Source organism: Urocitellus parryii, chromosome 1 (assembly GCF_045843805.1).
Source record: "Urocitellus parryii isolate mUroPar1 chromosome 1, mUroPar1.hap1, whole genome shotgun sequence".
NCBI classification, from domain to species: domain Eukaryota; kingdom Metazoa; phylum Chordata; class Mammalia; order Rodentia; family Sciuridae; genus Urocitellus; species Urocitellus parryii.
The window spans coordinates 12,132,881-12,159,622 of NC_135531.1; the positions used below are offsets into that span (position 1 = coordinate 12,132,881).

Sequence of the window (26,742 nt, forward strand, 5' to 3'; positions counted from 1 at the left end):
GAAAATCAAAACCACTCTATGATTTCATCTCACTCCAGTCAGAATGGCAGTTATCAAGAATATAAGAAACAGTAAGTATCGATGAGGATGTGGAAGAAAAGGCACATTCATCCATTGCTGGTGGGACTGCAAATTGGTGCAACCAAACTGGAAAGTAGTATGGAGATTCTTTAAAAACTTGGAATGAAATCACTATTTGACCGATCTATCTCACTCCTTGCTCTATACCAAAGGACTTAAAGATAGCATGAACAGTGACACAGACACATCAATGTTTATAGCAGCTCAATTCATAATAGCCAAACTGTGAAACCAACCTAGATGCCCTTCAACAGATGAATGGATAAAGAAATTGTAGCATATATACACAATGGAATATTACTCAGCAATAAAAGAGAATAAAGTTTTGGCATTTGCAGGTAAATGAATAGAGTTGGAGAATATCATGCTAATCAAAGTAAGCCAATCCCCCCAAAACAAAGGCCAAATGTTTTTTCTGATATGTGGATGCTAATCTATAATTGCGGGAGCATGGGATGAGTGCAGGAACTTTGAATTGGGCAAAGGGAAGGAAGGGGAGGGGGGATATTGGAATAGGAATGATGGTGGAATGAGATGGACATCATTACCCTAGGTACATGTATGACTGCACAAATAGTGTGCCTCTACTTTGTGTACAACCAGAGAAGTGAAAAAATTGTGCTGTAATTGTATACAATAAATCTAAGAGCATTCTGTCTGCTGTCACATATAACTGATTAGAACAACAACAACAACAACAAAAAGATAGCTAACTGAAAAAAAAAAAAAAAAACAAGTGCATACTGGACATCTCTCTGCCAGACATTTTCCTCCTCTATTGTTCTCCATTGAGGAGAAATGGATCTGCACTCTTGCTTCTAAGGCCAACTCAAAAGTACACTGGTGAGTAGGTATCAAAAACGTCGTGAGATGGACTTGGGATTCCAGGACCCGAGAAGACTGGCCTTGAACGAATCAGTGAGTCTGCTGTAAATCATAAATACTTAATTATATTCGCCTCACCCCCCTGTGATCAGAAACATAATTGGCAGATTACGTTCTTCCAGCATGATGTCCTAAACTTAGACAGAATGGGTGGTGGTGTGGCAGGAATCAGGCTTCCGTTTCAGTTCTTGTAAAATTCTACTGGGAGAACACCACTGTGAGCCACACCCCCCACTGGGAACAGAGTGACAGGAAATGCCATACGAAGAGGGACCAGAACTCCTCCCATTCTGTGACACTGCCCTTCTGCCTTTAAGATCCTGGGCCTTCTGTGGGAGGGTCTCTTCCACCCAATTAACAATCATCTGCACTTGATGAAGAGAAATCCAAGCACCTGGAAGCCATTCTCAATCCTCCCCCTCCCTCCTCTCTTACAAAGGATGCCCAGGTCTTCTGTGGGTCCTGGGGATGGCTCTTGTCCACCTGGCTCCTGTCCTCTTCCCCCGTCTTTGCTGCCGCAGCTCTTTATATCCAATAACCTCTCTCTGGGCTCCCCACTCCCAGAACCTCCTCCCTTCTTCTTCATCCATCCTCCTGTGGAAATCCATCTTCCATAGTAAAACTCTAGTCACGATGCTCAGGCAGCAACTCCAGACCCTTGGCAAAGTCAAGCTCCTCTTTGTACTTGGCATGCTCTCCCTTGCCATCTCAGCCCTCCGTCCACCGTACCACAGTGACACCCATGACACCCACGCATGTCAAGTCCTGGGCGCACCCTGACTTCATCAGTCCCTACTCCTGCCCTCCATCTCTTCCCCAGGTGCACACTCCCTTCTGCTCCTCAAACAGCACATCCCTCACCACTTGGTGCCTGCACAGCCTTCCCTCTCCTCCTGGGAATCTTAGCACAGCCCCTTTCTGTCACCAGGATTCAGTGCAATGTTCTCTCCAAACGCTCACGCTCCAGCCTAGGTGAGTTTTGTGTGGGCTTTCCTCAGAGAAACCACAGCTACTTGAAACTAGTGTGTTCATTTACAGCCAACTCTTATTATGCACAATAATCATGTCCTCTCGTCTCCATGAACACAAATTAACAAGTGCTGTGTCACTGCTCCTGGGGGAAATACAAGGTTAGTTTTCCTACTGGTCACATTTTCATCAACCAGTCAATCCATAACATTATTTTAGGTGTGTTTCTGTTTGTTTTTTTGTTTGTTTGATTGATTTGTTTTGTTTGTTTTTTTATACTGGGGATTGAACTCAAGAGCACTTTACCATTGAGCTATATCCCAGTCTGTGTATTTATTTGTTTGTTTGTTTGTTTGGGTATTTATTGTGAGACAAAGTCTCACTAAGTTGCTTAGACCTTTGCTGAGCTACTGAGGCTGGCTTTGAACAATCTTCCTGCCTGAGCCTCCTGAGTTACTAGATTGCAGGGCTGCACCACACTGTGCCTGGCTCTAATGAAAGATACCTTTTAAATATACTTCTCTGATTCACTGACATTGGACTCAATGGCAGGAGCTCTCTGCCTGAAGGAAGCCCGTTTGACATATATATTTTCTCCATAAGGCATAGCCTTCCTGCACTCAGAAATAGCAGACAGCACATACGCACTATGCTAACGGGCCATTTTAAGGGGGAAAAAAGTACCAAAAATTGCAGAAATATGGCATTAACTAGACCATGAAAAGGATGCTTTCAGCTTTCAATATAGGGGCTGAAATAAGAAGGCAGAGCATCACCTTGTCCAGCCTCAAACTTGGAACATATGGACAGGGCAGTTCAAATTTTCTGTTTCTCTGTGCATGTTGGTGAGTAGTGATTTGGAGATTCTATATAAACTCTGGCATGTATGTGAAGTCACAAGTCCAGAAGCTGCAAGTAACAAGACCTGATTATATTTTCTTCTTGTATGGCAATCTACCTCTGCCCCTAATTTGAGACTAAGCTCCATAAGGATGGGGATTGACCAGGTGAGCAGATGCTATTTCCCCCTGCTAAGAAAAAACTTTCTCTAATTCCCATCATACTCATCGCCCTTAAAACCATTCTTCCTAACCCACTGGGCGAAGGTGTGGTTCCCTAAGCATCATAACATTTATCTAAGTACATTTTAATTATTTATTTACTTATTGATCTTGCTCACTCGATTGCAGTTCCTATGGCAAGATCTGGTTAGGACACAAGATCTTTGTGTCCTAACACCTAAGGTGAAGGCTGGTATATATCAGCCAATCAGCAAATGCTTGCTTAAAAATAACTATTTACAGTCTGTAAACTCTTTTTCCTGATTGCTGTTTCCAAATGTGTTATTTGCCTAAGGGATGGGTGGGGGATACCACCTACTTTAGAGAATAATTGTTTCTGTTTCTACTGTGAAGTCAGTATTTCCTGGGGATCCAGGAACATGGCTGACTGCAGAGCTTCTGACTTTGCCTCTACAAAAACAATCCTCCTGCCTGAGCCTCCTGAGTCACTAGATTGCAGGGGTACACCACTGTGCCTGGCTCTGATGAAAATACCTTTTAAATATACTTCATTGAACAGGATTCCCTACACTCAACAGGATTCCCTCCTGCATAGAAAGGTGGCGAGTGCCAGGAGGTTAACTGAGTGAAAAGCAACAACAAAAGCCTCCAAAATGGATCAAGCCAACAAAGGGAAAGAGCTCTGATATTTTTAGACTTATCACATAAAGCTTGGATAATTTTGTCAAAGTGGAATAATACATGTGCTTCATAGAATTGGTATTATATTCATAGGCTGAAATATAAATCCAGCAGATTATCGTCAACCGTAGCAGTAAACCTACTGCCCCCGAACTCAACCTGGACTTCACAACCTACTTCAAGCCTGCAAGCTGGCAAGCCCCTGCATCCTGCCTAGAAAACCTTTGAGTGCCACTCACCTATTTCCCCACACCCATCCTTCAGGGCCCAGCCAGGTCCAGTGCCTGACTCCCAGTCCCAGACCTCTTGGTCCTACCATTATCTCACCCTCCTTTCGTCTACATATCGACTATGCCCAATTCTTCTTTCTTATCTCAAAGCTTCATGAGTATCCCTACATATACTGTCTGCTTTATTAGATAGGCAATAACTTGCTAGAACTATTACCTCTCTAATAGCATGAGAAAGTATCTGGAGGGCCATAAATATTCATTAAATACACCCGTGGATATAAAGCTGGTTGATAAAACAGTAAAATTCTATTACCTGGTTTAAAAAAAAATAATGAGATTCCATGTTTATAATGTCATCTGTTGTAACAATACCAACCTCGCTGAATATACAAGATAACTTACTATTGTTTTCTGCATAAATCCTTATGACAGGCATCAGCTCAAAGAGCACTTTGGGTTTGGATTCAATGAGTCTCGTGTTCCTCTTGTCCCAGCCAGCACCTTCAAGATAGAGGCCATAGACGTAGACACCCTCTGTGGGAGGGGCAGAAATATCATCCTTCATCCATTTGGTGACCTCATTACAAAGCACCATATTGTCCAGAGCCCAGCCTTTGTTGGCCCGAGTTATTTCCTATTCCAGGCAGCAAAGGAGGAAGAAAATAATTAGACTTTGTCTTAACAGAAAAAGCGTAAAAATGATGAAACTTCAGCTGCAAATTACCCTAATCCAAAGGAAGTAGAATAGTATTTAAAGAATTAAGATGATTTTCTCATAAAAAAAAAAAATACCCATGTCCTGGGCTGGGGTTGAGAGTCAGTGGTAGAGTGCTTGCCTAGCACATGTGAGGCACTGGGTTTGATCCTCAGCACCACATAAAAATAAAAATAAATAGAAGTATTGTGTTCATCTACAACTAAAATAAATATTTAAAAAATACCGGCCTAATTTAACCACTTATACTTCAAAATGGAAATATGAAATTATGACAAATATGAAAATAACAAACAAATAAAAATTCAAGTTTAACAGCCTGAAAATAAATGGCTGTGTTTATGTTCTTGGCAATGTAACTGCAAGGAACAGAAAAGAGATAGTCATTCTCTGTCTTATTATATTCTTTAAAACAATAAGAAAGAAGTAAAGCTGGTAGAGGAAAATTACCACAACACAACAAGTGCAAATCAGAGATATTTATTACCTGTCGCATTGCTGTTAAAAATCCTTGGGGGTTGAAAAAGCCTGTCATCCAAAAACAATGGGGTCGACCATTGAAAACCCAGGAGGTAAACTGGCAGTTTCTTTCTAGAAGTTCAGTAAACCAGAAACCCAGCGTACTCGAAACCCATGAAGCCTAAAATGCATTAAAACAATTCATTAATATGTTTAATTCTGCTGTGTAAATGATTGGGCTCAGAGGAAACCAAAGATAAAATACAAATTTCCCTTCTACAGTGACAATGTCCCTAAGTTATGCATTCCCCTCGGGTTCGGACATGGAAGGTTTTCAAGTTGCTTGTCCTTAATGATATTGATGACGTAAAGATACAACAGAACCAGCTAATCATTATGTGATTCACAGGACTAGCTGTTCAAGATGTCTGATGTCAATAGAATCAGCTTCCACATACCAATATCTTCTTCACCATTTATGCTATCAAGGAATCAAAACAATTTATGCATTAAATTTAGCAAGCTCTCAGCATTTTTTAGATTACTATTTCAATTAGATAGAGTAAAAAAAATAGGATTTTTATTTATATAAATGTGTTCATGGCATATCAGGATAAATCATCCACACTTTATATTCTGTGGACAATAAACCATAGAAGGCTTCTTCTGCTTATTTTTAATAAGGTAAACAACAGGTTTCCTTCTGGAGCCATTGTCCCTTTAAAATGCACTTACACTACTGCTCATTAAGGAGCAGAAATATAGAAACTCAGTTGTTTTACTTTGTACTAAGCATTTGCATGTATTGCCTCTAGTTCTCCCTCAATTCACCTGGGAACTCCCACGATGACAGTTGGCATGAACCTACCCTTAATGCTGTCAGAAGCAGCACTGGTAGTATCTATAAACCATAGCTTATATAATTTGAGCTGCAATATTTTACATATGAATAAATGCAGTAATCAACCAGGGTAGCTGTACCACTTGAATTTCAAACATCTCAAGAATTAATTTGCCTGTATTTCAAGAACTACTGGGATTCTACTGACTGATAATAAGTTGTGAAGAATAAAAATTCTGAATAAATAGATCATAATTTATAAATTAAGTAACTCATTCTATCCTATCTTTATAGGTGTGTCATTACCTAAAAGAGATATGCAACGTCTACCCTGAGGGCAGAGGGAGCCATTAGCAAACGGGTACCTCTTGGGAAGGACCCCTGTTTGGCTCCAGAGCCTGTGCAGGTGGAGTTGGGTGAGCTGGTTTAATGGAGCATGAACTTGCAATGGACAGTGACCTGGAAGGTCCTTCTTCTGTCATTGGCAACGAAAAGGGGAAACTGAGAATGCTCTCTGTCCTTGGCAATGAATTTATGGAAAGTAAAGGAATGTGCCAAAAAGATGATTCTGAGTTTCTAAGCATATGACTGGAGGAGTGGACAGTGGAATCAAATAAGATGGAGGAAATAAGAAGTTCTAATTATTTCATGCTACCTGCAGGACCCGCTGCCTTGGAATCTGCCAAAGCCCTGGGTAAGAGAACTGAGATTTGGCACTGAAGTATTCTCAAAGAGACTAGCAGTTCTAATTCCATCTTGTCTCATCTCTGTTTTCCCTAATAACCTATAGGAGGCCAAGTCTCCAATTTCATAGCTGTCCGCTGCCCTCTGGATATCTCCCATTCTGGCCCAATCTCCAGCCTCCTGCCCTCTGAAGCCTGTCCACTCTAATTTTAGCATCTTTAGCAACATGAGCAGAAAACTTCTCTAAGTCTGCCATCTCTTTCCTAGACAGTTCCTCCACCCCTCTCTTAAACTGAAATCTTCCTCCAGGATAGGTTCTCCCCTTGCAACATTCTCAAAGTGTAGGCTGCTGCTTCCCTCACCCTCCACAGCCCTCAGAACCAGGGCAATAGTAGAAGTCCTGGTCCTTTCTGATGATGTCAACAGGTCATCACTTTGCATCATTCTGTTCCTCTGAGTCTCATGCCATCTTCACATACCACCCCCACCCCTTTTTGTTTCTGTCAACTAATTACCACACCCTCTTATTCATTCTAGTTTACTCTTCACTCAATCCCCCAAATAACTGTGGTCCTGAGGGCAGGGAGTGATAATGGTGATGGTAGTGATGGTGGTAGAGGTGATGTGGTGGTAGTAGAGGTGGAGGTGGTGGTGGTGGTGGTGGCAGTGATGGTGGTAGAGGTGGATATTGTGGTGGTGGTAGAGGTGGATGTGGCTGTGGTGGGTGGAGGTGGCTTTCATGGTGGTGGTAAAGGTGGATATGTGGTGTGGTGGTGTGGTAGAGGTGGATGTGGTGGTGTGGTGGAGGTGGATGTGGTGGTGTGGTGGAGGTGGATGTGGTGGTGTGGTGGAGGTGGATGTGGTGGTGTGGTGGAGGTGGATGTGGTGGTGTGGTGGAGGTGGATGTGGTGGTGTGGTGGAGGTGGATGTGGTGGTGGGAGTGGGTAGTGACAATGGTTGTGGTGTTGGTGGTAGTGCTGGTAGAGGTGGTGGTGATAGTGGTGGTAGTGGTAGTGGTAGGAATGGTGGTAGAGGTGGATATGCTTGTGGTGGAGGTGGATATGTTAGTGGTGGTGGTGGTGATCTTGGTAGAGGTGGTGATGATGGTGGCAGAGGTAATGGTTGTGGTTGGTTGTGGTAACAGTGCTGAAGGTAGATAGTGTGGTGGTTTTGCTAATAATAATCACAAGCACTTAGGTAAGCACTGGGCCATGTGCCAAGCACTATTCTGAGCACTTTACACAAAACAATTCGTTTAATCTGCACAAACTTGCTAGCAATGGCCTAATGCTGTTATTTCCATTTTACAAATACTAGAACTGAGGCACAGCAAGCCAACTAATTTATCCCATGATATAAGCTTAAAAGAGTCATGACTTGAATGCAGATATTCTGGCCAGAGCCCATACTCATACCCACATCTACATTTATTTACTTTCATTAATCCTTCTGGGTAACATTAGCATCCTCTTAACATTCTGCTCTCTTATCTCTCCGGACCCCTTATGACCTTCCTAACCATTCCATTTCATTCCCCACTCCCACATCCACACTTGTCATCAACACTGCCCCACTGGGAGGAGTATGTTTCCTCCGCTCCTGTATTTTCTTCCATGGGGAGATAACTCCCTTTATGTAACCCTCCAATTAGCTCTACCTCCTCCACATCCCCAGGCCAAGGAAGTCAAGACATGGGCAGGGTTGTGGGTGTTTCAGAGGCAGACTGTGGTCATCAGCATCCCATGCACTCCCTACCCCTCCCAGTCTCCCATGCAGTTAGGTTTGGTCCATGGCTCTCGTTCAGATCCATCGATGCTGACTGAAGTGGCATGGATCCCTCATTGACCCAGGAAGTTCAGACCCAGCACGCCTTGTCAGTCTTTCTTCCCTCTGCTGTCTGACTTCAGAGGCCATGTGCTCCCGGGAGCATGCTCTCCAATGGGGAGGCCTCCACCAGATAGGTCCCAGAGCCACTATGTGGAGCCAAGGACCCACTGGACTTAATGAGGGGCATAATGAAGTGGAGAGCTGCTGTAACATCAGCTTCTAAAATGTGTATCAAGGCCATGGCTGTGAAGCTGCAGGTGGTTGGAAAGCCACCGCAGCAGGAGGAAAGAGGTACATATGAGGAGGCCATGCTCTTCCTCTTTTTCTTTTAGGACTAAGATGTCTGCAGAGAGCACTCGTTTTGCTCTGCTCCTAGCTTCATGGGGAGGTCTGTTCATGAGACATTGCCCAGTGCAGTGTTGCTGGTGGGTAAATCTTCCTAAGTTCCATTTAAGGCAGTTCACCTTAAAGTAGATATAATCCATATTCTCCAATACAGCTCTCTGACAGAATGTTCTGCAGTTTTCCTGGCTCCCTGTCTTCCTCTTCTTTTGGAATCCAGGTGAAGAAATGAGCTATTTTATTAGTCCCCTAAAATAACCCAACATAGGCCACCTCCAAGATTTCCAACTCCACTTTTGACTCTCCCACCACAGTCTCCATATCTAATTTACTTATTCAAGAACAGTTTCGCAACCTAAACATGGTCCCTGACTCCTGGTTCCATTACTTGCTTCCCATCAATACATTTTCTCCCATTTTGTCTTCTCTTCATCCTTCGTTATAATCTCCCCCCAGTGCAAATAGCTCCATAATCTAGCTACCACTCCATCTGTTGTGGGTTGCTCTGTTCCTCAAAAAATATATATTTAAATCCTAACTCCCAGTACCTAAGACACTGACCTTCTTTGGAGATAGGGTCCTTACAGAGGTAATCAAGTTTAAATGAAATTACTGGTGCAGGACCTGATCCAATGTGACCACTGTCCTTATGAAAAAAAAAAAAAAAGGAATTTGGACACAGACAGAAATGCAGAAATAATTCAAGGAAAGATGATGTAAATATACAGGGGGAGAATGCCACATAGAGATGAAGGGACTACGGCTGCCCAAGCCAAGGAATTCCTGGGGCCACCCAAAGGTAGGGGGAAGCAGAGACATATTTGCTCAAGAACTTCTGAAGGGAGCATGGCTCCACCGACACCTGGATCTTAGACCAGAGCTCCCAGCACTGTGAGAAAATACATTTCTGCTGAACCCAGTCTGAGACACAGGCCTGACTGGCCAACAAGAAACCACCTCAGTCATCCCTTGCCGGCTTGCTCCCAGGCAGCAGATCCCGGCTGGAGGAAACACAACTGTGTGCCGAGCTTCCCTGAACTTGGCAACTTGAGGCTGCAAAGAGGAGAATCCTGCCACTACTTGGTCTTTTGACTTTAAGGTTGGTGCAGCATACACACTAAGGGAAGTGGAGTAGAATTAAAACTCTTGGGAGAGGAGACACTGGGCCAGGGAACTGCCTGGTCAGCACTTGCTGGGCTCATGCTGTGGGAGTGGGGCCACCCCCAAATGACAGCAAGGATCACACTCCAAGGATGCAGTGCTCCAGATCCATTTTCCCAGGAAGTATGGGATAGAACACTGTAACACCGCCTACTCTTTTCCCATGTATTTTCTCAATCATTATTAACCTTAGAAATCTCACTTGCATGTTCTCTTGAAATGGGCAGGCACACATAACAGAGAAAGAGAGAGAGACTTAAATACAGCACAAGAAAAGGATGGCATTTAGGCTCCAGCCCCTCAAATGTTCTCTCCTAAAACACACTCAGCTTCCTCCTTACAAAGACACTCAGGAGCTCACTGTACTTTCCAAGTGGAAAATTGTTCTTCAAAACCACATCTGTCTTCAGCACAATTGCCAACAGGTGGTCAGTAAGCATGCTGTTGAATTATTATCTTTTTACTTTGAGATAGACACACTATACACTGTATTTATAGGCACAGCAGGGAAAGTATTTTTTTCTTTTTGGCATGATTTTTAATATCTGCACATTTCTCTCTACAAAACTTAACATCTTGGACTTTGGAGTCTAAGAGCTTGGGTTTGAATTCTGATTCTTGTACTTCTTAGGAGTGTGATCTGGGGAAAGACAGCCTTTCCCCACTGCATGTTCCTCAACTATAAAGTGAGGACAATAAAATGCAAAATTTAAATGAAATAGTGTATGTACGTTGTTTACTAAAGCACCTGGTATGTAGATATGCTAAATAATTTTCTTCCCTACCTGCAATCTTTTAATATTCGGGGTTCTAAGATGATTAGTCCCTAAGCAAAAGAACCAACGTAAGTAAATTTTTCATAGGTGTTTTTCACATGAGAATTAATGAGTGACTGGGCAGAACAAGAGCAGAGTTAGACATACTTTTTTCCAACGAGCAGGAATTCTGGCATCAAACATGCAATCCAATGCATCTCGCAGATTTTCGCTCATGATGATGGTGCCATCAATAGCAAGTTTTAGCTCAGTCAGGGTGCTGCGGACGAGGCTGAGCACCCTCTGCATTCTGTCTATCTCCTGCCGGAGGAAAATGTTCATCGGCTGGAATGGCCCCATCTTCTGCAGCCTCTCTTTCACCTGCCATAGAGACATCCAAAGCACTTATTAAAAATAAGTCAGTTACTAAGATTTTATGGAGCTGGTACCCTGACCAAATTTTTACAATCCCATAAGTACTAAAGTTTTATTTTGTAGATGGAGAGGAAGAAATGGGAAAGAAAACATCTCTTAGATGACCAGCTTGAATTTTCATAGCATGTAGGGAAGAGCAGACAGTCATTAATTCAAAGAAAATGTAAAAGACATCACAATAACCATGAGATCTCCTAGAGAGCAAATGCACTTACTGACACAAGTTCATTTACTGTCAATCTGAACACAACCATGGACACATACATATGGTGGTGGTAGTGATGGTGGTAGAGGTGATTTGGTGGTGGTAGAGGTAGACATGGAAGTGTTGGTGGTGATGGTGGTATTAGAGGTAGATGTTGTACTGGTGGTGGTGGTAGTGATAGTGGCAGAGGTGGATGTGGTGGCGGTGTGTGGAAGTGGATTTGATGGTGGTGATAGAGGCGGATATGGTGGTGGTGGTGGTAGAGATGGAGGTGGTTGTGGTGGATGGAGATGGATTTGGTGGATGTGGTGATGGTGGTAGAGGTGGATGTGGTGGTGGTGGTAGAGGTGGACTTGCACATGCACACAATCATTCTGTTGGCTGTCCCCTCAAAACTAGACTTTCATTTTTAAGACTTTCTGCTTCTTCCATGAAGCTTCCATCCATTCTTTCATTTCTATTCTACAAGTCTTGAGGATCTTCTGCACAGCAGATAGGCTGAATTGCTTTATCCCAAGATGGCACTGAAAAAATCAGCAAGAGGAGGAAGACTCTTCTAAATTTACTCGCCATGTATTACGTAATTGTTATTCTATCTGTAGATGTTTTAATTTCCTCATAAATATTTCAAAGTCTGGTAGATGTGAATGACTTCTTTCCTGGTCCTATAATGAAAAGTACTTATGAAAGCTGATAATGGTATTGATTTTCTCCAAGCCACTGATCAGAGATTCATCCAGGGAAATTATCTCCTTGACAACAGGTCTCTGAGTTCAGCCTATACCACAAGCAACCAAAATCTCCAGCTTAGCAGAAAACTGTAGGATGCTGAAGACAAAGAACACTGCAGGATTACTTCAAAAATCAGATGGAGGGCTGGGGTTGTGGCTCAGTGGTAGAGCACTTGCCTAGCACGTGTGACACACTGGGTTCAATTCTCAGCACCACATATAAATAAATAAATCCATTGACAACTAAGAAAATGTTTTTTAAAAAAAACAGATGAAAAAGAATGATATACAAAAAAAATCACCATGTTGACTCTGAGTCAAAAGTATGAGGTGGTTACTCCAGGTCATCTCTTCCAGGTAAGTAAGCCACTTACTGCGGGTTTTATCAAAGAATCTAAAACAAAATGCTATCAGAGTAAATCTTTCCACAAATCCATTAAAGCGTCCAAAGAACTAACTTTCATAATTATAAATCTTCTTTGAAGCTATTTACATATTTTAAAATACCTACTTTCAAAACTAGTGAGATGAAGAAGTTGCAGAGAGGTAATATTGTACATATAGACTCCTTGAAATGACAAAGGCCTGAATTTTAAGGGGTATCTTTAACTATACCACATATATAGTCACTTGGTACCTTAATAATAAATTGATTTCCTCTTAACAAATGACATTATGAAGTATAACAGGGGAAGGTTCTAGAAAAGCGATCCCAATCATCAGCAAGCACTCATAATTTAGAAATAAATGTTAACATTGTCATCTATTTATTTATTATCTATATTTTGAAATGATTACAGCCATACATTCAAAAACTTCTTTCTCTGGTTCTTTTGGAAGCTTGTTTTTAATTTTTGATTTGTTCTTTTTATTTATACATGACAGTAGAATGTATTTTGACATATCATACATACGTGGAGTATAACTTCCCTTTCTTGTGGTTGTATATGATGTGGAGTTACACTGGTTGTATATTCATAAAATATTTTTTAAATTGCTCTCATTAGTTACATATAACAGTGTAATGCATTTTTAAAAAATATTTATTTTTTATTGTAGTTGGACACAATGCCTTTATTTTATTTATTTATTTATTTTTATGTGGTGTCGAGGATCGTACCCAGGGCCTTGCACATGCGAGGTAAGTGCTCTACCACTGAGCCACAACCCCAGCCCCAATGTGGAATGCATTTTGACACACTGTACACAAATGAAGCACAACTTCTCCTTGCTCTGGCTGAACACGATGCAGAGTCACGCCAGTAACGTAGTCAGACATGTACATAGGAAAGTAAGGTCCACAGTCCTTCTCATCCCCACATCCCCTCCCCTCCCCTCACTCCCTTCTGCACAATCCAAAGTTCCTTCATTCTTCCTACCCCCGCCATTATGGCTCAGCATCTCCTTATCAGAGAAAACATTTGGCCTTTATTCTTTGGGGTTTGGCTTATTTCACTCAGCATGATATTCTCCAGCTCCATTCATTTACCTGCCAATGCCACGATTTCATTCCTCTTTAAGTCTGCATGAGAAATTATTTCATCGTTTGCCCTCCTTCCTTCTTCATCACTCTCCAACCAACCAGACACACCCTCAGCGGACATTCTGTCAGGATTTTGTCAACTCACTTCAAATGGGCTGTAGTCTGGAGGCAGCTTCTCCAGCATATCATCAGCCAGCCGTGCCACCACAGTCTCCCGGGTCTCGTCCCCTCCACCAGAGCTGTCCTTGGGCTGGATGCTCAGGATGGTGTCCAGCACGTCCTTGGCCAGCTTGCTCTGGTAGGTGATGTCGGCATTGGGGTGCAGCCCAAACACCTCGGGGCTGTCATAGGCCGGCAAGCTCTGAACAGTGAACACGCCAGATGAGCACAGCCTATGTAAGCACCAGCTGAACTGTAACATGTTAGGAAATAAAAATGCTTCTACTAGGAGAAGCATTTAAATATGCCTTATCTATGTCAGGTAGATTACAACCTCAATTATTTTTCAAGAAAAGAATCAAGAGATGCTTTGTAAAATCTTAACATTGAAAACCAAAAGAGACTCATGGTTCATTAAGGATGGTACCTCTGGCAAAACTTAAGTGGAGACACTGCCTCATTATGTAATATGTGAGATACAGAAGGAGCTGTGGGTTGGTATTTTGTCTTCTGATAGTCAAATCTAATTCACGCCAGTTTAAATAAATGTTGTATAATTAGTGGCTATGATGTTTATAAGAGACCAGGAAATGAGAACTTTAGCAAGCATGCCGAATAAGACCACAGGAGTCGCACTCTCCTGGGGAGAAAGAAGGAGACTAGAAAAAGAGAAATATTGAGAGAAGAGCAGAGACAGAAGAACAAAGAGATACAGAGTGAGAAACTGCCAAAGCAGAACAATCAGGCAGCCAACTCCCTCGACCTTTGAGGGAAAGGAAATTTACTTATAATTTGATATATATTTTTAGGTATGAATCTTACTGTTAACTTTATTAGTCTTGTTCATACTTTTCCTCCCTAATTCTGTATTTTGTTCATTTTTTCATAATATCTTCTTATGAGCTACCTCAATTTCATTCTGAAATGAGGTATATATAAAAAGAATGTGTACTGGCATCCCTGAATTTACACCTTCACAGGCACTTTTCCTATACACTGCTAATGATTTAAAGACACATACGGTACAGCAAGACAAATATATTTGTTGATTTGAATTAATAAAAGTGTGGAGGTGGTAATATATGATGAACTCATTACATTAATATATCAAAAAAAGCTGTAAATACACTGATAAATGTAGCCGTTTGGGGCTGTTGTGCTTTGGCTTGTTACTCTGAGATAAATCCTAGAGGCCAAAGAGACTGCTAAATCATGATCTAATGAACTCAGGTATAGAGACACAAAGTATAGTTACCTTGAAAATAAGATTTTTGCCCTATGCCCCCCTTCCAAATTTACTGACAAAAATCTACCTTATAAGGTCATTACTCCTTGTAAATGGGAAAGTTTTGCCCATCAGGGGTCATGTGGCAATGCCTGGAGAGGTTTTCTGGTTCTTACAGTGGGTAGGAGGGTGCTGCTGGCATCTAGTGGGTAGAAGCCAGGGATGCCGCCAGCCATGCTACAATGCCAAGATAGTCCCCTGTGACAGAGAATAGCACACCCCCACAGGTCATGGGGCTAAAGTTAAGGAGCCCTGGCTTAAAGGAAGCACCTATACAAAGCAGGTTTCTGGATGTTGTACCATATACACCCATTAGGCCAAGATTAAGGAATGAATGTCACAGGACCAGTCAAGCGAGTTGGAAAACAGAACAGGCTGAGTCTACAAACTGCCCTTGCCCTGCAACTGTGGTAACCGAAAGTCTCACAGGCAGGGAGCCCCAGGTGACTGGTATAGATCAACATCTGCCCAATCCATCATCTCTCCAAAGGAAACTCACCAAGGGATTAAAAGAGAAGAGAAGTGGCTAAAGAATTCACAGAAAACGCATTCAGATCGCACATAAACATTTAATCAAGCAAACATAAAAATATAAAGAAAGCATTTATAGCAAAAGCTTTTATTTATATATATCTCCATTAAAGTTTGTTTTAAAATCTGTACAAATCATGTAAATAAATCTCAAGAAGGTAAAAAAAAAAAAAAACTCTGTGGTTGACCAACCTGGATATATTGAAGATAGTTATCCACGGTGCTGCATTTCGGAATATTATATCCTTGGTAAAAGCTGAAATCTGGTCCAAACATGTTTTCACTGAACCAAACCTTTGCAAAGGTGTTCAACAATCTCTTATCATAGTCATCAGTGACTCTGCCTCCATATTGAATCTCTCCTATCATGTAGCGGACAGTGGTCCAGGAGACGCCCTGGGAAAATAAACCAGAACAATTATACAGAACTGACTCTTGTCTCATCCTTGTTTCCCCTGCCAAGTGACATCCACATGGTCATTGTCATCAAAGTCCTTCATTCCAGTCAGTCATCCGTCATCAGGAAGTGAAGACAGAGAGCAGAAAGCAGACTAAACAGCCAGACAGGAGGGGTGACTTGAGTTTGCCTTTTTGATTTGAAATACCCTCTTGAGGCATTAATATATTTTCGTACTTTAATATTAATATGAAAATTGTTTACTTCTTGAGAGAATACCGAGGCAGTTCCTTAAAAAGCACACATTTCCAAAGCATTCTAGATTCTCGTTTTTAATTTTTAGGATTTAAAATCAATCCCCTTCCCCTAATTCCACCCTCCACCCCTGCAACAGGCTGTGGACATAGGACGTCAACTTGACTTTGAGAAATGAAATGAGAAGCAAATTCCTCCATTTTTTCCCCTGAAGTTAAAAGGTGGGTTTGACAAGTTGCTGTGACATCATGATGGCTCACACGTGGCTTCCCAAGCGAGGCAGTCACATGAGCCTGACCACCCTCACCCAGAATCCCTGTGACGAGGGACAACAAGCACAGCAGTACCTTTTTGATATCCATGTCGTCTAAGTGGTTCTGGATGAACTGCACAGTGGCATTGAAGTCCGCCTGATTAAATTCATAGGGAATATTCCACCCCAGGGGACCAAACTTGCGCCTCTCCTGGACCGTGGAGTGCAGGAAGGCCACCGCGTACAGCATGGGCTTCCACTGCGCCCCCGCGCTCACATCCAGCAGGTCTTGGCTCACACCTGTGTGGTCAGCCAGGTGAAAAGGTGAATCCTCTCTCTAATGCCTTTATTTTCTCTTTCATAAGTAGTTATTTTTACAAACTCCTGATACTAAACTGCATTTATTTTGAATTTTTATTACACACATATGACAATTATAAGTTAAGTTTTGAGTGTCCAGGGACCATTCCTCTGTGAAGAATCTGCAAAAATATTGGTGGGCAGGGTTGTTAACGTGGGTCAAGCTCCTGCCAATCTAGCAAAAATAGTGTGAGAATAAAATAGGAATAGAAGGATAATAACAACTAAAATAAATGCTATTATTAGCATTATAACTGCTACTAATAATTATTGTATCATTATTATTGGGGCATATAATCAGATCATATACACTTAATACTTCAATATTAATTAAAATAATGTATTTAGAAGCCCACAGCAACCTAGGTACATTCCCTAAATCATCCTTATATTATATTATATTATATACAAAGTTGCATATTAGTTAATTTTTTTACTGCCATTACCCTTCCACCTCTATTTTATCCCCATATTACCTTGTCAAAGGAATTTGACTCTTATTAGCAACCTCCCCCAATAAAAGCCTGTGCAGATTTTTCAAACTATAACATAATGATTAAACACATTCATTTAGCTACAATTCATTCCAATCTTCCTGGATAGACCTTCTCGTCCCTCTTTTACATTTGAGAAAATTGACACTCAGATTAGTTGAGCAACTAGCACTCAAGAAAAGCAGTTGTCTTCAGGAAACACAGAATCAAGACTCCTGACTCCAGGTTTCCTGCTCTTTTCATGACCACGAATTCCAGACCCGATACTACAAAGCAGAGAAGCAGACAAGCAGCGCAATCTCAGTTCCCTGCAGGACTGGAGGCCGTCTTGTCTGTTTGTCACCACCATCTTTCAACTTGGCTGATGTTGTGACAGGCGACCCTAATGGATGGAGACAGGCCATCCTTTCAATTCAAACTACTCCTGGAAAAGGCTACTGTACTACTTTAGATATGGAGCACAAAGGCCATAAGCAGTCAAATTGTTGATTCTGTGTGTTTACATAAAAGGCAGTGTCTAGGTGGAGAACAGCAATAGGCTGACATGGAGCAATGGCAGGAAAATCAAGGGGGAAACCGTGAACTTGGCTTGGTCACGGCAGAGCCTATTTCCCATGGAGCATGATGTGAGAGGATCATTGTTCTCCACAAATTAAATAAGAGTATTATTTGCTAATTCTGCTTTTATAATTCCTTCACAGAAATAATTTTATTTTTATTTTTATGTACAAAAAATAAAAATAAAACAACCTATAGATCCGAAGTCTTCCTCAACTCACCACCATATGTTCTCTTTAGTCCTGCCCGGAGGCCTTGTGGAGGCTCGTTGGCAAATTTAATGGACATCTGAAGGAGTGTAATGGGAAACTGCTTGTGAACCTCAGTGGTCATCCACAGGCGAAAAGCGCCATGCACTGTCTCAGTTTCTGTAATTATGTCCATGAGTTCATCCAGGAAATCAAGTCCCAAGTGACAGTTCTGTAAAAGCGCCCATCCTCCCTAAATCAAGAACAATAAATGGAAACTAGGTTATTTTGTGTTTCTCCCATAAATTTTTTGAAAAAATTTTTTTGAAAAAAAATTAAAAAAAATTTAACTTAGAAGTTAAATAACTAAAATCTGCTAAAGAAGCACAAGAACCACTTTAAATTAATCCAGGTCATATGGAGAATACAGTAACATTTAACTGAGATATGCTTTGGTGGTGTCGCCATATGCATTTTATGGTATACTGCCATGCCAATCACAGTGATGACCCAAGTAACAGTCACACAATAACCAAGGTAAAACAGAAAAAGATCTAGGACTTCCAAGTAAAGACAGTGGGTTGAAAACATCCACTTAACTCAGCTCCCTTACAAATTCCATTAACCCTATAATGAAGGGACACTTTTTAAAGTCTGAACTCCTAAGGACAAAGACAGTAAGAGAATAATCTCAATACCATTTAAAACAGGTTCAAGAAAGCTGAATCCTAATTTGGTATTTGGGGAAAGCTGATGTGTAAGCTGATTTGTGTCACATAACTCCCCAAACCCCCAAGAGCAGGTGGCACAAGGTACTCTTGGAAGTTTGGCAAGAAGGGCTGAAAGAGGAAGATTGAAAGTCAATGAAAGATGAGACACTTATAGTATTTAGAAGGCAAAACAGGTTCTGGACTGGAGAAATCAGCACATGAAGGTCTAATAACCACACTGAAAACAGGTGAAAGAAAGTTTTCCTCCTGAATGTCAAGACCTGCTACCTACCTTTCCCCCTTGTGCTCTTGGAATACCGCCAGCCAGACACATACCCTCTAAAATATGGAAGGATCTTCCCTGGAAATCAGACCACTCACAACATAAGACTTAGAAAACAATAGGCCATATCTTTTGAATAAATTATACTATGAGTGTAAGAAGATTCTTTGTATAAAACAATTCAGGCAAACTTCAGCATAATGAAATATCTTTTCCTCATTATCTAACCTATGGAATATGTAGAAAAGCATCTGCAATGCCCACATCATAATCTTGAGAATTTTTTTTAAACGGGATATTTGGTCTTACATTTGCCATGGTCTGCTGCAAGAGCTTTCGTGCGTGGACCTCCTGGCCCTGGCCCATGGACACAAAACGGGTTTCTATTTTCAATCTCTTCCCCAAGGCAATGATGGACTCTGTAGGGTCTGAGCCCATAGAGAGGAGACAGATGAGTGGCGTCCGTGGGTCAGATTCCTCCCATGTCTTTTCCAAGTCCAAGATAACTCCTTCGGCATAGTTTTCACCCATGGACTCCATGATGTACTTTCGGGCCTGCCAAAAACAGTTCAAAGTCAACAAGAATTGCTTCAGCTCCTTTCTGTACACAACGCAGTGTAACTTTCAAAGTATCTCAAAGATGTCCCTAGTAACCCTGCCAGGGCAATAGCGCAGAGACTTCTTTTTCTTGTTTGCTTGCTGTTCATATTCCCATTCTATAGGCAGAGAGGTTGTGTCACTTGCCAAACAAAATCTGTTAAAAGATCAGAACCCAAGTTGAATGCCTCTTAGTCCAGAGCCCATTAAAATACACAGAATGCTTCTTGCTATACATAAGAAATAAAAATATTAGGATACTTTATTATTTCAGATTCTATAAGACAAATATATGTATGTATTTAAATAATCAAATAAATAGCATGATGTCTAGTATCTAATAGATACATATCAAATAGATAAGTATTGAATGACCATGTATTGAATGAAATATATTGAGTACTGAATGCATGAATTAGTTTTCTAAAGATTTATTCAATCATCTTTCTTTTCATCATTCAGTTTTGGTTCATCCCTTTTATTAATTTTGCCTCCAATGAAACCCATGTTCACAATATGACATTAACACACTTCATCCACTTCATAATCTGCTATAAAAATATCTCCAATAACAATATAGTCCTTTTTCAAACAATGTAAAAAACGCTGCTTATTTTTCAACAAATAGTATTGTGATATGACCCTTAATCTCTATTTCATTCAGAAATAACTGGATTCTCTCAAAGAAATTCTTTTTCCAATTCTGATATCTTCTCCCAACTCAGGTGGGCAAAATCCAGGTTTCCATCCCCCAGTAGGATTCCCTGCATTACCATTCTCAAAACAATCTGACACGTGCAATCTCCCCACTTCTATTCCTAGTGAAACACGACAGACTTAGCAGAACTTCCCTCAAATTCAAAAGGTTTCAGCTAGACCTGGGCCCAAGAGGAGGCCAGACTGTTTAAACCTGTATCTTGGGCTTAAAAGAATCCACAGTTCGATTTCATCTGGTAGTATACACTCACTCTTCCCTCATCTTTGATATCTTGTCATTCATCTTCAAAGTGATTGGCATAACCCAAGTTCCTGAGCTTCCAAACTGATCTGAGGTTCCTCACCATGTTTGTCCTCTTTACTGGTTAGAGTTGGGTTGGTAGTGGCCGTGGGAAAGCTATCCACTGGCTTCCCAAAGGTCCCGGTGCTAGTCAGGGCCCTCACTTGCTGGCAGAACTAGGCCACTTACATTGAAATGGCCAGTTGGAGCCTGGGCCCCTTGCTCTTGGAGTGGTCTCGCATTCCAACTTTCCACCCTTAAGTTTTAGTGGTTGAGAGTTGTTCTGAAGAAATGGATGGAGTTCAATCCAATTGAATTTGGAGCACAGTTGACATTTATTTTCTTTCCTTTCAATATTTTTTATAGGTTATCAAGATTCAGTATCAAAGTCTCTAACCTGGGTCTAAATGCACACACATTTTTCTGCAGCCTTCTGACAGGTATTTAAAAAGTTTTCCTGACATGTTCTTGGACTTCCTCAAAAATCTGCCCTATGTACACGTTCAATCAGAATCAGTGAAGCAGTGAGCTCTGTGGTCAGGAAGGGTTCCAAAAGCTGGACACGTTGGCATGGCAGAGTCACATTGTTTCTCAGCCACAGGTACCTGCCATCATCACAGCATCTCCACCGTGTGCCACATCAAGATTCAAGTGCTTGTTACCCCAGGATAATGAAGAGCCAACAAAGCCCACACCACCATATAGGTCAGCGCTGACCCAACATGAACAGCACCATACGAGACAAGAGCTAACATGCTAGAATACTCAGGGGCCAGGTGTTTCAATTCTTCCCTTGCAGCATGCAGGCAATCATAGGGAGTTTATAAGCAAATCAGCAAAGCTATGTCCCAATGAACACCGTAGCCTGATTACACAATGCACAGTAATGAAATATTACCTTGTACCCCATAAATACATACAATTATTATTTGTCAATAAAAATAAGTGAATCTTTATAGATATTGAAATGTAAATGGAATATAGTTTTCATAAGTCACAAAGTATTATTCTTGTGACTTTTTCAAGTATTTAAAAATATAAAAATGATTCTTAATTCACAAGCTATTCATAAACAGATAGTGGGCCAATCTTTGTCAGTGAGCTCTGTTTTGCCAACTCCTGGAACAGGTGATGAAGAAGGCCATCTCACCTGTAATGGGAATTATGACTGAATTCTGAGGATAAAATTCCTGTTCCTGGAGAAGAGACATTCTCATATAGAATCATAGCCATGGCCTCAAGTCTAAAGAGTTGCAATGAATCTATGATGTAAAGATGTTACATAGGAATACTCTACAATTCCAGACAAGTTTCTAGTGTAGTGGGCATTGACGTGAAACTATAGAAAACTCGGGCAACAGGAGGACCTTTCTTCCTCTTCTTACTTCAACTGTCATTTAACATTTAACTTTTATTTAACATCCTGAGTTATCTCATTGGGCCAGCATAGGTATTACTGCTTCTCTCTATCCTGGCAGATATCCCTCCTACACAGTTATAGACTCTAAACCATGACCTCTCCTCTGTTCAGAGCACAGAGACAGATTTTAGGACAAAACAGTAGACAAATGACCATGCTTTTGAGAAGCCTGCCACTCCCCAGCATTACACAAACACTGAGCAAGCCATAGCAAATAAGCTAGTTTGGAGGATTTACAGTCTGCAGAATGATATGAAAATACACTGAGTAGGTTTGCTTGTGAAAGGAGCACTTAAGCTGCTATGAGTAGATTCACCTAGGCAAAGAAGACAGCCAGGAGGGTCAGAGTGGTGAGCATTCTATGCAGAGGGTAGATACACAGGAATCTGGGGGCAGAAGAGAGCAAGTCACCATCTGGGGACAGAAGGATGTCCGTATAAATTGTGGAAGAACTGATTCAGTGTGGGCAGCCAGGCTTCTGCACAACCTGCCCATCTGTAAGAAGCCGGCATCTCATTGGCATGAATGGAAATAGAGTGCCACATTGTGCAGGTTACTCCTCACCCAACTCAGAAGAACATCCTGTCTCAAGTGTCTGTTCCCAGTGAAACAGGCTCACCTTTGAGTAGGGGAGAAAGTAAACTAGTGAGCCTCTCACCTGACCGGGCCTCACCTTGTGGAGTATATCTGAGTCACCAGTGTGTGTGTGTGTGTGTGTGCAGGAGACACCCTCTGAAGTGTAGCAGTCCTGCAACCAGGTGGCTGAGCAAACCCTGATGTGAACCGAGTCACACACAGTGGAAATGCAGAGAAGCAGCAATGAAAAGCCAGACGCCACATACAGGGGACGGAAATTGAATGTATCTACATTTTAGACCTTCGAATGTGCTTCCCAGGAAGTCATCTGGTAGGAAATTTTTAAAGAAGAAGAACTCTAAAATGAAAATAAAATCTTAGGAGGACAAAACATATTTCCAGAGGGGCCTATAGACCTTGTTTAGGACATGAGTGTTACCATAAGAGCCATGGAAAGCCGCCGAAGGACATGAAAGGCTGAGAAATGGCGGGTTCATTCCATTTCTTCCAGAATATATAATTTGGACCAGAGTACACAGGATGGGACCAAGCTGACCATTTAGAAGGCCATGGCTGTGTTCAGCCCAAGGGTGACAGAGCCAAGATAAAGATGACAAGTTACAAAGAACCTCATAAAGTTTTTATGAGAAAAGAGAGAAAGAAGGAGAGGGAGAAAGAGGAAGAAAGAAAAGGAAAAAAGGAAGGAAGAGAGAGGGGTAGGAAGGGAGTGGGGGAAAGAAAAAGAAAGAAAGAAGGAGGAGGGGAAGGGGGAAGAGAGAGAGAGAGAGAGGGACAGAGAGAGAAAGAGAGAGAAACAAACTATTATACCTGAACCTTCTCTTCTATATTGCACTGAAATAAGGCAACTGTTTGACAATTCATTGGGGCAGAATAAAAGTAATGAAGTAGAAGAAGAAAAACGGAAAAGATGAGTGATCTCAGTGCCCTGAGTGGCAAAACTCATTTTTCCTTTCTCAATAAATCATTGGACCTAGCTGTTTTCATGATTCCATGGTACCTAGGTGGACCTGGGTGGTCACTCCATATCTTTTTAACACTCCCTTGGAGACTGGAGGGGAAAATGCCCTGTGTTCTATTATAGACTCCAGTCTATAGTACTCCATGGCTTCTCCAGAGAAGCCCTTGAGGGGTCAACCGATGCTCAATACTGAACTTTTATTGGTGAAAGCAAGACCCAAGTCTTTTTAGTGGCAAATCAGCAGGATACTAAGCCAACTGATCAAAGGTCGTGAAAAAGATGTATCTTTTGGAGGCAAGGTTCACACTTAAAACACATGGAAACTTTGAACAGTTTTAGTACACCTTTCTTTCTAACATTTGGAGTTTGACATTTTTCTGGGGAAGTGACTACAAGCAGAGAAGTGCTGTCCTTCCCTCTAGACACCCTCCTCCTTGATGCCTCTGCATTCTTCCTGCTTAAATAACACTGACTTACCACGAGCAGAACAGAGCACCCATATCACTTTTGAGTTACAGTAAAATGGTCCACAAGAATAACGCACTCCCTTTATTTTATGCCCACACGCCAGCTTAGAATCATGGTTTTGCTCTTTTACTTTCATTGAACTTCTTGGACCAAAAGAGGTTAATAAATCACTCAGCCAAAAATACCCCTTGGCTCATCTGTATGTGGTTCACTTCCATTTTTCACATTTGTGTTGCTAGAAAATTACTTAGATGGCCACAAGGAAATTCTTACTTCATAACATTTAAAATATTTCTTTGAGTTTAAAGGGAATTTCTCCTTTAAAACATTTCTCCTGTTTCCTGTTCAGACACACTTTTTACCTGGGCAATGGTTCTGTCCGGACACCAGGACCGAATAAGGAGAAGACGTCTGAAGCAGTCAAGAGATTTATCATAGGCATTAGGAAGAGGTTCCTCCTCAGGGTTTTCCTTATCAAACCAAGTTTTCCACATTTTCTCATTTCTTGATATCTGAAAATACCATAAGAAATGTGTCACGTCACTCAAAAAAAATCTTTGAGAAGTAGTTCAGATATTTTTCATCAAACCTTCTGAACATTCTAGACATGTGTGAACCATATTCCTTTACTAATTTTTTATTTTAGTGCCCAAAAGTCTAAAACAGTCCAAAAATCAAATGTAATTAGCTCCAAAGCCACTCTACATATTAACACCAGCCAACAGCTAGCTTCCAAAGTAGGGAGAGTCCTAGGAGTCTCAATTTCTTTTATGTCTTTATGGTTACAAATTTATAATGAATAAAGAAATAAATGAAGATTCATTTTCACTATTACAAAGAGTCTAATTTGCTCCACAAAATACTCACATGTTCAGGAATCACACCTTATTCACTGATGTATCCTTACTTCCAGAACCACTCCAGACACATTAATACATGGTTACTATTGAATAAATAGGTTTATAGTCAATACTCTTCTAACGTGAGATAAGTTGAGGTGTCACATTTAATCCCACTGTCAAATGAATGATCAAACACCTGCTACCTTTAGGTTATTTGGTAAAGAGTAAAAGGACATATTGCATTTTCCCCAGAGTTCAGAAACAAAGAGACAAAAGCTTTACAGAGGAAGCAAATCAAAAACATTGAACAAACAACATCTAAAGATAAACATAATCTTATGAGTTTTAGTATATTTCCTTTGTGGCCCAATCAAAGGGGGTAAGTAACATTCTAAATTTATATTTAGAAAGCATGGTGTTAGAATATAAAATAACTTCTTTCAACCATTAAAATCCATACAATGTGGAAGGATTTCAGGCATAAGATACAATCTCCAGGAGATAGCAACTTCAATGGCAGACCATGACCCAGGAAAGGTCATTGGGGGTCATTCCACAAAGGAAAAAAGCAAGAGTGCATTCATACCTCACAACGTTATCTAATTCAAAAGAATGGTTTTCACCCCACCTACAAGGTGGTAATAACAACATCACCAGCTAAAACATAAAATATGCCAGAACTTAAACATTTGGTTAACTTGAACTGGGAAGGTCAAGAACCAACCTGAAGATATTTCCTGGTCAACGAAAACACTTAATGCCACTTGGAGCTGAATAAAGCCACCTTGCTGCCAATCCCACTTCTCTGTGGTCACCTGATATTCAAAAATTTGCTTCTTGGCTTGTCCCAATTCAACTTTCAATACCCAACTTCCATTATTCCAACACACACACAACACCTCAGGAACTAAGTGATTTTGGAAGGACAGTAGCTGCTCAAGGTAAGAGGCCAAGTGTTTGCATGAGGTTCACATCCAAAGGAGAGTAACAGGAGAATCAAGAGAGGAAGAAGAAGAAGAGGGAAAGTGAAAAAAGGCAAGAAAGGACAATTTAGTATCCAGTGGCAGGTTCTTCATATTTCTTTTCACTTAATCTCTACAAAGAAACAAAGACTTTAAGTATGTGTAATTATTTAGTCTGATTGAATATATCATCTTTCTACTTGTAGAACTTCAACTGGTGATTCCAACACATGCCCCAAGACAGCACTAGTTGAACTTCCTGGGCCCATTTCCCCTGCAGGACCAGTCTGCAACGTATGCAGTTTGCTTTCTCGGAGTGTGGATGAGCCGCAACCAAGGTCAAGCACGTGCGATACCAGCTGAGATTGACAATATTAAGAAACTTCTCTCCTCCACAAACATTGCAGCTAGGGATAAATCAGAAAGTTGTTCACCATGACATTAGCTTAAGTCTATTCAAAGAACAAATTACCTGATCAAGGATGTCTGAGAACTGTCTAAGCTTGCTGAGTTCCACCAAATTCAGCCAAGTCATATCCAGGATCCATTTGGATGGTTTGGGAGGACATGCCTTAAGATCCAATGAGGCACCACCTTCAAATGAGATGTAAAAAGTTCAGAGATTGTTCTTTTACTGTAAAACAATCTATTTAATAAAATTTTCATTAGAATATTTTAATTTGTTATTTTACTACCTTCATACTTATTAAGTACAGAAATAGAAATCATAATAAAAAACATGCTTAAAATGTAATAAATGAACAGTTGATTTTAGAAAAATCCATTTAATAGTCAGTAATATAGCTTTGGAACAAGACAGATGCTAGATTCTATCCAAGTTCCACCTGGACAAGATGCAGGACAAGTAAGTCATTTCATCTATCTGGGCCTCAATTTCCAAATTGGAAATAACAAGCCT

At 41.0% G+C, this 26,742-nt stretch overlaps 1 protein-coding gene across 1 annotated transcript in view; it reads right to left on the minus strand.

Moving 5' to 3' along the window:
- Positions 1–26,742, minus strand: part of Dnah5 (dynein axonemal heavy chain 5) — a 218,748-nt gene that overhangs the window by 18,249 nt on the left and 173,757 nt on the right. The window contains exons 69-78 of the mRNA XM_077791415.1: positions 26,296–26,417; positions 24,382–24,531; positions 19,292–19,537; positions 18,023–18,242; positions 16,484–16,689; positions 15,677–15,880; positions 13,655–13,870; positions 10,824–11,036; positions 5,074–5,226; positions 4,274–4,505 (exon numbers count right to left, since the gene is read on the minus strand). Coding sequence (XP_077647541.1) covers positions 4,274–4,505; positions 5,074–5,226; positions 10,824–11,036; positions 13,655–13,870; positions 15,677–15,880; positions 16,484–16,689; positions 18,023–18,242; positions 19,292–19,537; positions 24,382–24,531; positions 26,296–26,417 — 1,962 coding nt within the window. The remainder of the gene's footprint in view (positions 1–4,273; positions 4,506–5,073; positions 5,227–10,823; positions 11,037–13,654; positions 13,871–15,676; positions 15,881–16,483; positions 16,690–18,022; positions 18,243–19,291; positions 19,538–24,381; positions 24,532–26,295; positions 26,418–26,742) is intronic.